This window comes from Monopterus albus, unplaced genomic scaffold, assembly GCF_001952655.1.
Source record: "Monopterus albus unplaced genomic scaffold, M_albus_1.0 scaffold305.1, whole genome shotgun sequence".
NCBI lineage: Eukaryota > Metazoa > Chordata > Actinopteri > Synbranchiformes > Synbranchidae > Monopterus > Monopterus albus.
In genome coordinates, this window is record NW_018128185.1 from 873692 (window position 1) to 888734 (window position 15043).

General features: G+C 39.1%; 1 protein-coding gene across 4 annotated transcripts in view; it reads left to right on the forward strand.

Moving 5' to 3' along the window:
• Window positions 1-9019, forward strand: part of mtcl2 (microtubule crosslinking factor 2) — an 85736-nt gene extending 76717 nt beyond the window's left edge. For all 4 annotated transcript variants that reach the window (XM_020623586.1, XM_020623589.1, XM_020623588.1 and 1 more), the window contains 3 exons: window positions 67-501; window positions 743-747; window positions 2677-9019. In XM_020623586.1, coding sequence (XP_020479242.1) covers window positions 67-501; window positions 743-747; window positions 2677-2820 — 584 coding nt within the window. In that variant the 3' untranslated portion in view covers window positions 2821-9019. The remainder of the gene's footprint in view (window positions 1-66; window positions 502-742; window positions 748-2676) is intronic.
• The last annotated feature ends 6024 nt before the right edge of the window (window positions 9020-15043 follow it).

A 15043-nucleotide genomic window follows, 5' to 3' on the forward strand; every position in this document is an offset into this window, starting at 1 on the left:
CAACTGCAGTGCAGTGAAAACACCCATGTAATACGGTACCCATCTTTGATTGCCGTTTACCATCAGGAGCCAGCCAGAGTGCCAGTCCAGCACGGCAGCCTCCTGCCGCAGGGAAACCTTCTGGGGCGGCAGTCTGTGGATCTGACCCCAGCTCTCAGCGGTATGGTGGTCTTGTCCAGGAGTTCTTCAGGAATGTCTGCAGCAACCGTGGCCAGGGAGGGGTCCCCTTACCAGGCGAGAGAGTGCAGAGAGACTCCCTGGGCAACCTCGGAAGTCTGGGTGTCCTTGGGGGTTTTGGTGGCATGGATGAGCCCAAGCCGGAGTGCATGTCAGCTGGGGTTGTTGGAGTGCTGGCAAGCTTGGGTGGAAGCAACGACAGTGTGACCAGGATTGTTAATAAGAGGTTTATGAGACAGACAGCTGGGGAAGAGATGGTCTGCATCATGGGAGGAGGGAAGGAAATGATGACCAGCGCTGGGGCTGCAGGAGCTGGGACAGAGGTGAGACCTTAAGAAATGCTTTTTTATTTCAAGCTTATAAAGGCCATACCGGTGATTTTGGTTGTGTTTGATCACAGCATTTGCAGATCACTGTCTGGGTTGTAGAAGTATAAATGTACTTTCCTACTCCTCCAGGCCATCACTGTACACTGTAGAGTTTGAACCACCTTGTTGGTTTTTGTACAGCAGACTCCTGAGACATACTGAAGCTATGTAACCCATCAACATGACAACACTTGGTAATGCACCGTACAGTAGATCAGATTAAATCTGTATGGCATTACCTGTGTCAATACTTTCATGCTATTACACTTAAATGCAGGTTTAGTGTTTACTATGATTAATAAAGCTGCAGACAGATGTGAAGACTAGCTGAAACCTACAAAGATGGGACAAGCCACACTTAGGATCAACATATTTTTAAGTCTTCGCAGTCAAGAGAAGCACATTGTGAAAAGCTCATCTAATAAGGAGACGACACTCCTGCCTGTAGCTGCTATTACTACAGTCATGTTGGCTAGGCAAAACAAATTTTAAGTTTCAAGGCTGCCTGGCCAGGGTGGCAAAAATATGCAATACAGTATTGTTCAAAATAATAGCAGTACAATGTGACTAACCAGAATAATCCAGGTTTTTAGTATATTTTTTATTGCTACATGGCAAACAAGTTACCAGTAGGTGCAGTAGATTCTCAGAAAGCAAACAAGACCCAGCATTCATGATATGCACGCTCTTAAGGCTGTGAAATTGGGCAATTAGTTGAAAGGGGTGTGTTCAAAAAAATAGCAGTGTCTGCCGTTGACTGTACAAACACAAAACTATGTTGTACAAACGTTTTTGTTTCTAGGATTTAGCAATCCTGTGAATCACTAAACTAATATTTAGTTGTATGACCACAGTTTGTTATAACTGCTTCACATCTGTGTGGCATGGAGTCAACCAACTTGTGGCACCTTTCAGCTGTTATTCCACTCCATGATTCTTTAACAACATTCCACAATTCATTTACATTTCTTGGTTTTGCTTCAGAAACAGCATTTTTGATATCACCCCACAAGTTCTCGATTGGATTAAGGTCCGGGGATTGGGCTGGCCACTCCATAACATTAATTTTGTTGGTTTGGAACCAAGACTTTGCTCGTTTACTAGTGTGTTTGGGGTCATTGTCTTGTTGAAACAACCATTTCAAGGGCATGTCCTCTTCAGCATAAGGCAACATGACCTCTTCAAGTATTTTGACATATGCAAACTGATCCATGATCCCTGGTATGCGATAAATAGGCCCAACACCATAGTAGGAGAAACATGCCCATATCATGATGCTTGCACCACCATGCTTCACTGTCTTCACTGTGTACTGTGGCTTGAATTCAGAGTTTGGGGGTCATCTCACAAACTGTCTGTGGCCCTTGGACCCAAAAAGAACAATTTTACTCTCATCAGTCCACAAAATGTTCCTCCATTTCTCTTTAGGCCAGTTGATGTGTTCTTTGGCAAATTGTAACCTCTTCTGCACGTGCCTTTTTTTTAACAGAGGGACTTTGCGGGGGATTCTTGAAAATAGATTAGCTTCACACAGACGTCTTCTAACTGTCACAGTACTTACAGGTAACTCCAGACTGTCTTTGATCATCCTGGAGCTGATCATTGGCTGGGCCTTTGCCATTCTGGTTATTCTTCGATCCATTTTGATGGTTGTCTTCCGTTTTCTTCCACGTCTCTCTGGTTTTGCTCTCCATTTTAAGGCATTGGAGATCATTTTAGCTGAACAGCCTATAATTTTTTGCACCTCTTTATAGGTTTTCCCCTCTCCAATCAACTTTTTAATCAAAGTACGCTGTTCTTCTGAACAATGTCTTGAACGACCCATTTTCCTCAGGCTTTCAAATGCATGTTCAACAAGTGCTGGCTTCATCCTTAAATAGGGGCCACCTGATTCACACCTGTTATTTCACAAAATTGATGACCTCACTGATTGAATGCCACACTGCTATTTTTTTAACACACCCCTTTCAACTAATTGCCCAATTGCACAGCCTTAAGAGCGTGCATATCATGAATGCTGGGTCTTGTTTGCTTTCTGAGAATCTACTGCACCTACTGGTAACTTGTTTGCCATGTAGCAATAAAAAATATACTAAAAACCTGGATTATTCTGGTTAGTCACATTGTACTGCCCTGTGACTGCGCTGCCCAGTCTTCCTGCTTTGCCAGACCATCAAGAGGAGCCACCCGCCATTTGCCTGGCCAGTGCAAGCACCGCCCACAAGAGCCTCCAGCAGCAACTGAGGAGAAGGGGGGGGACACCTGCTATGAGTGACGAAACTCCTACTGCCACATGCAATGCACACCTGCGCGCACACACATACTGATTATTCACTTTACACCACTGCCATGAACACAGTCCCTCATGTCTCTCACAACACTAAACGTATATACACACTGACAACCTGCCACGCAGGTGCACTGCCAACTGCGACACACACTGCAAGCAAACTGCACAAACTTTCCCACAAACCCACTGCCATATGCACACAAACACACACAGAACCAAGGCAATACTACCCTCATCTTGGACAAAGACGAGGACTGAATGCCAGTGACAGGGAGGACTGAAACTCCAATCCAGAAGCAGATCCAGCCATCACAAAACTACCAGCAGGACAGGAAAAAAGACACACACACTTAACAACAGCCATGTACTGAAAGTCTTACAGCTAAAACTGATGTCGCGACTGCTCCACCCTAACCTGACTTTACAGAGTAACAGATTTTAACTGGAAACCTTGATAACATCACCTTGATGTGCTGGGAAAAGTAATTATGCTGTTTTGATTGATCAGTACAATAACATTCCAGTGAGTGTCTCCATCATGAAAATGCTACATCTTCAGTCTAGTTTTCACCTTCTTTCATCAGCTTGCAAAAGGAAGAATTCAAGGACTGTTGAACTACATCTCCCAATATGACATGAACCCCACTGGTGGAGTTTGTTAGCTCTATAAATGAGACCTCAAAAAGCTCTCTGGTCTTCTTTAGATATTAACAGTCCACCATGCTCCCAAAAAGACTTTGACAACAAATATGGGGAAATGTTGTGTAGCTGTGTCTTCAGTTTGTATGTTTTGGTTTGAACCCGTTACAAGAGACAGAAATTGTCCGTCTTTCATTTGAGATAAACATTCATCATCAAACTATTTGATAACAACTTGGGATGTGCAGTGTTACAACACAATGTCCTGAAACACTTCACTCAATCTTACAGTTTGGGGAGCTTTTCTGCTCGATTGCAAATTAACCTAGAAGTCCAGTTGGAGATTTCTTGGCACTGGATAAAGATGCACTGATATCAGTTTTTCAGAGTGCCTAAACCACTAGGGTGCGGTCATGTTACAGCAGCCTAAACAAACTCATGAAACATTTTATTTCTCTCTGCTCCTTAGAATAAAAACTGAAAATCAAGTCCATCAGCACTGAGGTTTTACATTGTATGTGAGTTTTGAATTCTGATTCACAAACCTCAGAATTAACGCCCTACCTGTTGGCTTTATCAGTGCATCCCTACCCTCTATGCTTCATGGGATCTGATATGAACAGCAGGAAAGAAATGACGACGCTTTGTGCATCTGAACTCATCTACCATCAGTCACAACTTACTCCAAACTGTATCAACGTATTCCTTTTAATAGAAAAAACATTCCAACTTTTTCCTAGTTCTGAATGTGTGTGTACGGTTTGTATGTACAGTATGTCATTCATAGGGCTAGTAACTACTTCACTTTTACAGTACCTCCTTTCTCTCTCCCTCTCCTTTTCACTCGCTCAGTTGTCCTCATGTTTTAGTGCTACTTATAGCTAATGTATAAAGTCTATATGCATTTTGAAAATGTAGCATCCTAATTAAATATTGGTAGATAGACAAGCTAAGAGCTGTGGCTCTTCAGCCGCAGTCAGACAGCACTGAAAGTTTTTAACTTAAGACACAATTTCATGAATATTTTAATTTTTTGATATTTTCCAATACATTTGTTTTACTAAACTAAAAATATAGACCCTTTTTACTTAAGTGGACATGTTTAAGTGGATGTCTGCACACTTGGGACAAATATCTGCGAAGGAAGTGAAAGACTGAAAACTAAAAATTACTGTAAATGGAAAACAATCATTTTTATTACATCTTTTTCCTATTTATCTGTTTGCCATGTCATTCTCTTTGTTGATTGCATTGTACTCAGATCAGTTGATATTCAAAGTGCCTGTCAAATCGCCTATTAGTCAGCTCACACCAAAACTGGACTTCATATGAAAAACACAAATCCTACAGGCCTTTTTTTTAAAGATTGTTTTATGCACATAACTGGGATCAGGCTGTACTGAAACTACAGTAAAGTACTGTACCACAATGACTGAAGGGCAGAATGGTTTAGAGGTATAGTAAGATTAACTTTTTTTTTTATACTTCTGGAGAGTAAAATATTTTTGTTTAGTTTTGTTTATATGGATGTTTTTGCTGATATAGCCTGTTGTTTCTATTCTAATTTAGTTATCATGGTGCTACTGAGAGTAAAGTCTATTGTGGGCTTGCTGCCTTTAACAAGGCATCTCTCCATCTGGTCAGTCATCTATTTTAAATTATTTTTCCACTGTTAATGTATGAGAAATAGTAGAGCGTTTCTCCCTCTTTGCTCTCCATTCAGTGACTTGCAAGTTTAAAATGGAGCATTACAGTAACAGCGGATGTATTTAAATAACACACTTAGGAAAACCCACAGTCTAAATGCTGCTGTCCGTCTCCACCACAGCCCTCACCACTGCTGCAAAACCAACTACATGAAACCAGTCGGCGACTCAAAAGCTACTGGACTGATTGCCAGAGGCTGTCTGATTTTTGACCACAATTATACAACTGGTACAGTAGTTCTAGCCAAACAGTACGATTGTTTTAAGACCACACAAATCATAAAACCTCATTTAAAAAAATGCTTCCATGTGTCCCCCAAAACACAGCTAATAAAGCTGTATTCACATCCATTCCCTCCTATAATCCATATTTCCATTTTTTCAAATTTGTCGTTAGTTACAAAAATAGAAAAGGGGAAATGGCGAAAACAGATTTCTGTGGTGCCATTGGCACTGGCCCAGCTAAGAGAAACAGATTTCCAAGGATACCAAGACATGCTAACCTTTATTTATTCTCTTCAGTTTTAGTTAAAAACAAAACAAAAAAGCTCAGTTAAAATGAACAAAGTGGTAGCTCTCAAAAAACCAGCAAGTTAGCAAAAGCATCTATAATGACCTACATGACAGAGCGTCTTTTTCCTTACCTGGAAAATTGTAACAGTACTTTTGAGAAATTTTTGAGTATCATACACTTGCCACTCAAAGAGGTTACTCTAAAATGTTAGTTTCTTGTTTTGTCACAGCTGTCATGAGCAAAAATCATTTCATAGAAACTTTTCAAAGCATAACTCTGCTGCTCTTCTGCATGCTGATTAGGTATCCAGCAGTTACTGGATATATTTGCCAAATGTAATTAAACGTATTGCTAGTTTGACTCTGTCTTGGTTGCATGCAGCTACAGTACATACATGCAGTCAACCTTGAAAAACAACACGTTTTTCAGTGGATTACGCCTTTAAGTTCCTACTCAGGAGGTTCAGCACATTTTATCAAACTTTAGTTCACGTTTACATCAGTAACCACAGCAGATCAACATCCAGTCTGAGTGCACACTGTTGAAAAGTAACTATGAGCAGACCAGCACAGTGTAAACCTGTACAACAACCACTGGCATCCATGTTTCTTCTAGCCAAGACATTAAAAGAATCAAGAGTAGTAATGACACATTTCCTGTTTTAAACAAATACTAGCCACCAATGCTAGCTTATGTTCATGCAAAACAGTACATGTTGCCCCACAAGTTGGCGGCTCCCCTATCCATTATCTCTGTACAGTTAAAAACAAAATCATTATACAGTACAGCAAAGATAAGTGCTGTCTGTCAGAAGTCCTGTCTGCAGTAACCACACTACAAAAATGACTTAGTCGTCCGACAGTCTCTCCTGCTACACATCAGGATGAATAGTCCAGAGCTATAAAGGAAACAATCGTACCCCAACATTAGATTTGGTCCATCCTGTGGTTTTTTTTGATACACTGCAAAACCACAGAACCTTTCAAAATAAGCCATTAATGTTGGGTTCATTCTTAAACACTATCCATGCAACTGAAAACAAAAAGCCAATAAGCGGTTTGTACAATTTACTACATTTGTTTAACACTTTCAAAAACCCTACACCCTAAAAATAAAAACCTGAAACATCAAATTAGACTACACAGCACTGTAGAGATTTGGGCATCATGTAGTAAAAATATTATGCTATTTTGACCATTCACAATTTGAGTAAAAATAAACACATGGAACATAAATTGGGATTTAATACAGGTGCCTTCCTGACAGCGCCCAGTTCACTGACAGTGACAAAACAGGACAAAGTTAAGCAGATTCTGTTCTAGGTCATAAACCTCTTAATATACTCAGACATATCATTAAATAGCACAGAACAAAACTACTCATGTCTTTGATGTAATAATTATTAATCATCTGAAAATGTTTGATGCCTGTATTAGTCCTACTGTCAACGAGAAGGTCACATCAGTGCCTTTCCTCTGCAAAGATGTCCTGGTTTAATTAAAAATTTTATTTTTCTGCAAATATTTGACTACAACTAAAGACATACTCTGTGATGATGCTGATTTCCACATTAGCTACATGTGGAATTAAGATTAAATGTCTTAATTTGTTGTCTTGTGGTAGGTGTAGATTGATTTGTGTTTACATTGATCTTCAGTGGTTGCTCAATAGATCTTGCAAGCCAATATGGAATCTCAGTGTCAAGAGAAGAGTATGTGTAAGAAATGACTTTTGCTTCACTTTTGAGGGACCAGACCTCCAAATGGCTGCAAATTCAGACCAAGGTTATGTTGTGGTTAAATGTTTTTCTGCCAAGTTTAGCAAAGGCCTGTATTTTATAATAACACAACATATGAAGTTCAGGTTGTGGATGAAACTGCCGCTGTTGTCTGGCCACAGTACGTTCATGTCATTTGGAAGACGCACACATACAAAAAGAATAAGAAACTAATACTTTTAATTTTCTTATCTTTTTTTATTTTTTACTGCAACTCTATCTCACACCTTAATGCAACCTTGGACGTATTTTCTATTAAAAACCTGAAATGGCTCAGTCGGGGTAAGGCTCAAATCTCTTTCGGACTGATGTCACTGGTCAGTTTCCACCTGCGTGTCAGGTGTCACATTTGCTCCTCCCCCTCAGGTTAGAACTCCTAGGCACTGCAGCCAATGACAACAAGGCTTTACAAGTCACACACCATCACCAGCCAATGACGGATGCTTTCTTACGGGTTGCATGGCACAAACCATGAATCTCACTGTTCCCTACAAGTCTATAAGCTTGCCAGAAAGGTTACACAAATCTTTCCAGCCTTTTTTATGTGTTTCCACACCATTCCTATGATTACATCCTGGCAATATGTACATGATTTGTAGTTGTTCATAATCTTAGCCAAACTATTACCTTGCCTGTTTATTCGCATTATATAACAACCTATGCTTTTCTTCTTTTCTAATGTTTGATTCTTAAATAAAAGGAGAATGCAATGAAAGCAAACTAAAATGAGTACACAGAAAGGAAATGTAACCTGAAAAGAAAGGAAAGCTCTGTACTCTGTCCTTTTGTTTCTTTGAGAAAAGCTGAATGTCAACAGTTGACCTGAAACCAGGCTGCTGGGGAAATATGTAGCTCTCTCCCTTTGTAGACCACACTTGAGCATTTCCTCTGTACATAGGCACATTTTGAAAGTGGTTGAAAAACAGCAGCAAATGTTAAAGTAGTAAAATAAGAAAATATCCCAACCCCCTTTTAAAAAAATCCAACAGGATTTTTAAAACTGATTTTGCCAATTCTGTTTTGGCTGCTTTTGGCCTTTTTAAAAAAAATCCTGTTGGATTTTTAAAAGGGAGTTGGGATATCTTCTTTTTCCAACCAATGTAGCTTGTAAAACGAGATGTTACATTATAACTGCCTCCTGTTTGTCATAGAATTCACAAATAAATGTTTGCTGGAATTTAGCATTTTTTGTTTTCTCGTCATTTCTACTTACTTAGTCACTTTGTTTTTTTTTATTCTGTCCTTTTCTGTATTTCATTAGGAGGAGAATGACATTTAAGGAAAGAGTCATATTGTTTATCTGTAGGATATTAAGAACTATTATTTTGTCCACCCCATTTATATCAGTGGGGCTAAGCTAAATAACAGAAACCTTTCTTTGCAGTACAATTCAACACTACCACAAACTACAGCCTCAAAAAGATCACAGTTGAATCAACACCTCTCTGATACAGACTGAACACAAACTGAACTTTGACTTTCATGGAGGAGGATTTGTTGCAGGACCATTGTATTAGTCCAACTCAGTTTTACCTCGTTGTACTGTGCCCAATAAACTGTTAACAGAGTGTAAATGTGGTGACAATAAAATGGTGCTATTCACATGCCTCAGCTGTCCCAGCGCTTATTATCTCTGGGAATACAGGAAACTTAGGAAGACTTCTAACCCATTAGGTAGAGTGGACAGATGGTGCTGTGTTGAGATTCAGCATTTGGAAAGCACACCACATGAAAGCTAGAAATTTACAAAGAAATTAGGCAGCAGTTAACTTCCTGTTTCCTGTAAAGCAGCCAAAACAGACTCGGCAAAATCAGTGTTTGATTATCAGTTTCTATGAATCTACATTCACCTCATCTTTTTTCATCCTGAATTCCCAAAAGGCACCGAGTGTGCAAATCTAAGTAGGTAGGGGGGAAGCGAGAAATAAAGTGAATACTGAATTGAATGAGAGGACAGTCAAGGGCAGAGAATATACTGTACAAAGTTAAAATAAGGAAAAATAAAAGCCTCAAGGAAGTGAAGGCATAAGTGCAACAGTCCAGCAGTGTTTGACACCTATTGTATATCTTTTTTTTGTACAACAAATACAGAGGAGAGTGAGTGAAGATGGCCTCTGCCATCTGCCGGTGGCTTTGGAGGAGGGGAGATGGGAAAGGAAAATGAACCTGAACAAGAGAAGAACAAGCACTTCCCTGCAGAAAGTTAACAGAAGAACAAAACCGTGCCAGCCACTCTGTGAGGCAGGCACAGTGGTGAGATGCCCGTGGTGAAAGAAGTACTCATTGTTTACTTTAAATACCACAGTGTAAAAATACTGTTACAAGTAAAAGTCGTGCATTCAAAATGGTACTTAACTAAAAGTACAAAAGTATTAGCATAAAATATACTTCAAGTATTAAAAGTACTTACGGTATTATGCAGAATGGCACAGCTCACTTTATATATTATAGGACTATAATTTTGATGTATTGTGCACATGACATTTAATGTTACAGCTGGGAAAGGTAGAGTTGATTATCTCACATGCTTTTACTTTGAAGTACCTCAAATCTGTACTTAAGTACAGTGATTGTAATGTGTTACTTTCCACATCTGAAGAATGCCAACATGCACAATGTTAACATGATTTGTAGCAGGTATACAGTGGATTCAGAAAAGTATCCAGGCTGTTTTGGCTTTTTGCATAATTTAATTAGTTGTACATTTAAATTGATTTGCCCATCAATCTACATTTGATAACACAGGCACTGCTCACCACCTGGCTAATATCATGCTTACAATGAAGCACGAAGGTGTTAGCATCATGCTAAGGATGAATGCAGCCAATACGAAGAGGCTCTTGAAGAAAACCTGCTCCAGAGTGAAGTGCAAGCAACCTGAGATTGGGGCGACACACACAGCCAAGACAACACTGGAGTGGCTTTGTAAAAAGACTCACTGTCCTCAAGTGACCCTACCAAAGCCTATACTTAAACCCCATCTGTGCAGAGATCCGGAAGACCAGGAGTAACTGCTTGAATCCATGTATACTTTTAAGAGACCAGAAGACTCAGAGTTGTAATTGCTTCTAAAAAGTAATTAAAGGTCTGAATACATATTTCAGTTTTTGATTTTTCATAAATACGTAAAGGCCCTGCGATGGATTGGCGACCTGTCCAGGGTGTACCCTGCCTTCGCCCGATTGCTGGCCGGGATTGGCTCCGGCCCCCCCGTGGCCCCGCAAGGGACTAAACGGTAGAAAATGAATGAATAAATACGTAAAGTCTTTAAAACATGCTTTAACTTGGTCAGTATTGGTTATTGACTAAACAAAATTGACATTTATGCCCATTTAAAATTAAACATGTAAAATGCAAAGGGGTTTGAAGACTTTGTAAAGCCACTGCATTTACTCGGTGATGGTGATACAGCATATGGAAAGCGAAGGCATCATCAAAGCTATTACAATTCATCCTGAGAAGGGCACATCTGCACAAAATTTCATACCAATCCATCCAGCAGTTTTCAAGACATTTCACTCCCAACAAAATATGGATCAGACAGAACTGCCAGCCTCCAGAAAGGAGCTGCGTGTGGTTTGACGCTACAGGGACCTGTGAGATGCTTACATAAAAAATAGAGGGCATCATTGCAAAGCAGCTTTTATAAGGTTGCTGCCTCAGTAGCCTCCAACAGTATGTGTAACAGGTTATGAGTGTTTCTGGGGCATTCGCAGTCTGTTAAAACTTCACCAAACAGGCAATATACTGCGATTCAAACTTGAGCATTTTCTCTCTTTCACTTACCTCCCTACTCTTCTACTTCAACATGTCTTATGGGAGTAAAAAAAAAAAAAAAGCTGGAGGATGCCTGCAGTCCCAACAGACAGATGGGACGTAACCTCACCGTAGCAACACTGGAAAACAAAGGTACTTACTTCCTGTTTTGACTGAACAAAAACACCAGAAAAGGAATGATAGCACAAGCAAGATGTTCAAGGGTTTTTTTGTGACTAATTTGCCCTGGGAATAGTTTTTTTTTCTCATCCAAAAAAAGAATATTTCATTCTTTTCATTTGTGATTTTATAGCCTTGTTTTTTTAAGCCTGAACCTATATAATTATACTCATTCTGCAAATAGTATTTATAGCAAATGGTGGAAGAAGTACTCAGATCTTTTACTTAAGTAAAGATCAGCAATATACAGTGTAAAAATATTGTTACAAGTTCTGCATGCAAAATTATTAGCATCAAAACTAAGTACTAAAAGTATTCATTTTGCAGAATGGCACATTTCACATTCCTGTACATTATTGTATTATAATTACTGATGCATTGTTGTGTACATCACATTCAATGTTGCAGCTGGTAAAGGGAGAGCATGTTTTACCTAACCTGTATATATTTAATTTGAATTACTGCTGGGTAACCTGTCAATTTTCCACCATAGTTCAATGAGGTCTTATAATTATACTGTATTTTTTGTATTAAATCTGGTTATGAAGAGTAACTAAAGTTATAAAATTAATGTTGTGGAGTAAAAAGTACCATCTTTGCCTATAAAATATAAAGAATTCCAAGTATGAAGTAACAAAATGAAAATATTAAAATACAGCTACCTTGTTACCATCACACAGCCACACAGGAACACAGGTACAAACACAGGATACAGTCAACGAGGCTCCAGGAATCAAAACTGAATGCAAGTAGAGCAACTCTTCACTTCTCAAACCACACAGACTCACTCTCACATACAAGGAAGTGTTTGCCAACAAATCTGGTGAGGGTCAAACCTACTCTGAGAGGAAGGGAGTGACTTTCCTTCACAAAACACAACATGGTCAAGTCATAAAAACCACAAACACAGGAACAACAATACCAACAAAACAGTACAAGTAACCATGGATTTCTGCAGCAATTAGGAAAACATATCCAATGTCAATTCCTCTGCAGCAGCCAGAGACACGCTGACCTTTTTCTCTCATTAGATAATCAAATCAAACTCAGACTACAAAAAATACACATCAAAGCCCTTATAGGCCGCACTGATAGCACATTTTCGATACACGGTAGTCAGTGACTGTAGGAAAATTAAAAAACACAGAAACTTTAAGTGACAATTGTTTACCTGTCCAAATAAAACATTTTTCAGCAACAGTCAATTTTTTAACTGGTCAAGTGACTCAAGATTTGCATTCACTAGCTACACACATTATATCATGCTAAGTCAGTGCTGCGTAATGGTGCGGAAATGAATGAATCTAAAAAGCTCCAGGTTAAACATATGGTTTGACCTGCTGTTAAAGTGCAGAGTGACAGTTGTGTTCATTTCAAGGGTATGTATCAGGAAGGGTTTATAGTGAACTTCTTGTAAAATCTTGTAATTGTGACATCCAGGAAATTAATGCTGTCAGTTTAACATACAGTACCAGCTTTGATCACTGAGGAATATTTGCTAACAGAACAAATTTATCTCGGTAAGAACTCAAAATATCACCACCAATGTCAATCAAATATACTGCAGCCCAAATTCCTCTCTCTCTATCCTGCTCTTCTTAAACACAAATTTTCTCTTATATAAACCTATTATTCCTTATAAGAGTTTTGCATGACTGAAATGAACCATATACAGATGAAACCATTTGTGAACAGCTGATAACTTCATGAGAAGTTTTAAAAGGATGCACCAACAACTTGGAATATATCTTACAGGAGGAAAAGTACAAACCACAAATATCGTTCATTTTCATTATAAATAAAAGCTTGCATTCATTTCAATTTTACAGACCCACAGCCTCTAAATCAAATAATGCTATGTTGGACTACATGTGTTTAGGGTAAACGACAAAAACCTCCTTGTGGAAATATTAGTTTGCTGACCTTTACATGCAGCTCAGCAAGAAATATCATCAAAAGTTATGCTCGGCAAGTCAGATGCAGTGAACCCTTACAACACAGGATTACAATGCCTACATGAATCACTGATCTATGAGAACACTGACTGATAGGGTCAAGTCCACTTCTGGTGGCATGGCACCCTCTTGTGGTTGAAATACAAATTACAGTTTTCCAAATATGGCACGTTAGGGATATTTGTATTTAAATAAAATAATAAAAAAACAACTCCTCACACCTAAAAGATAGCACAATCATGGGTGTTCAAAAGAAGAGCCCAAAACTCACACACCATACATTTTCATGAGCATTTTTTTTTCTTACCTTGCACAGGTGTGACATGCGAGGGAAAAGCGTCCGACATTTTTAAACAGGTCACTCAACCTAAATGAACTGCGGCTTATCAAGAGCTACAAATAAAACACACCCACAGTGTCGAGATGCTCCAGCTGGACATCCGTTTAAAATCTATAAAATATTTTGGGGCCTCCACTTGCAAACGCTTTGGTGTCAAAAAATGTTCTGCAACTCAGCTCATTACTCCTTCCATCTCCCACCTGTTCCCATCATGCACCTGTCGGCAGGTACAAGGATCAAGTGACGATGACGTAGCCTCCATGACAGGAAGATAGTACTAGTGCATTTTATCTAAATGGCCAAAATACTGCTTTCAGAAATCCTCAGTGCAACAAAAGGACAGTCCTGGTCAATATAAAGTAAATAAGAGAACGTATGAAGGAGGGAGGCACATACGGTTTCTTACAACATACATTACTGTTATGTGATTAGATTAGCTGTGGAAAATAAATGAGTCGCCTGTTTACTCAATTATTGTACTTATGTAAGATACTATACTTGATACTTGAGTATGCTACTTTATATTTCAGCTCCATTATATTTATCTGACAGCTATAGTTACTGTATCTATAAGCGAAAATGAGCTCCACCTTGACCAGTGAAAGAAAGTCATTTTCGGCTTTTCCCGTTTTAGGGGTCGCCACAGTGAATCGGCACACTGGCAACTCGCATGTTGACATTTGGCACGTACCCTGATTCGAACCCGGGGCGCAGCGGCGACCGCCTTAACCACTAGCCTACCAGGGGCGGCTGACCAGTGATATACCAATATTACTGACTGAATAATGTAATAAAATTAGGGGACAGTCTGCTGAATAACGAGTACTTTTACTTTTGATGTTTAAAGTACATTTTGCTCATAAGAATTTATTTTTACTTTAGTAAGATTATAAATGCTATACTTTTGCTTGCAATGAAGTGTTTGTACAAAGTGATATTGTTTTAAGGATCACTGTCCATCACTGGGCTGGGTCTTTCAGTCTCACTCAGCTGCAGACTTTGGTTAAAACCCATGAATGCCTTTAGGAGGCACTATCTGTACTAAATATGAGAGAAGACAGCTTCACTGTTGGCACTGTGAGAGTTGTTCCATAGTAATACAATATACAGTATACTCCATCTGGCAGCTTGTTATACTAAGCTTATTATACTATGCTAATAAATGTTCAGCATTATTTGAAACTGTTTCAGAGAAGGCCTGATTCAACTGTATGAACAGGCGGCTCAAAAAAGCTGGTCTGAACTGTTGCCTCCTCACCCAGGCTGATAGAAGACTGGTAGAGAGCATCCTCACCAAGAGGTATTTCTATTATTTATCCTAGTCCCATATATAAAAATGTG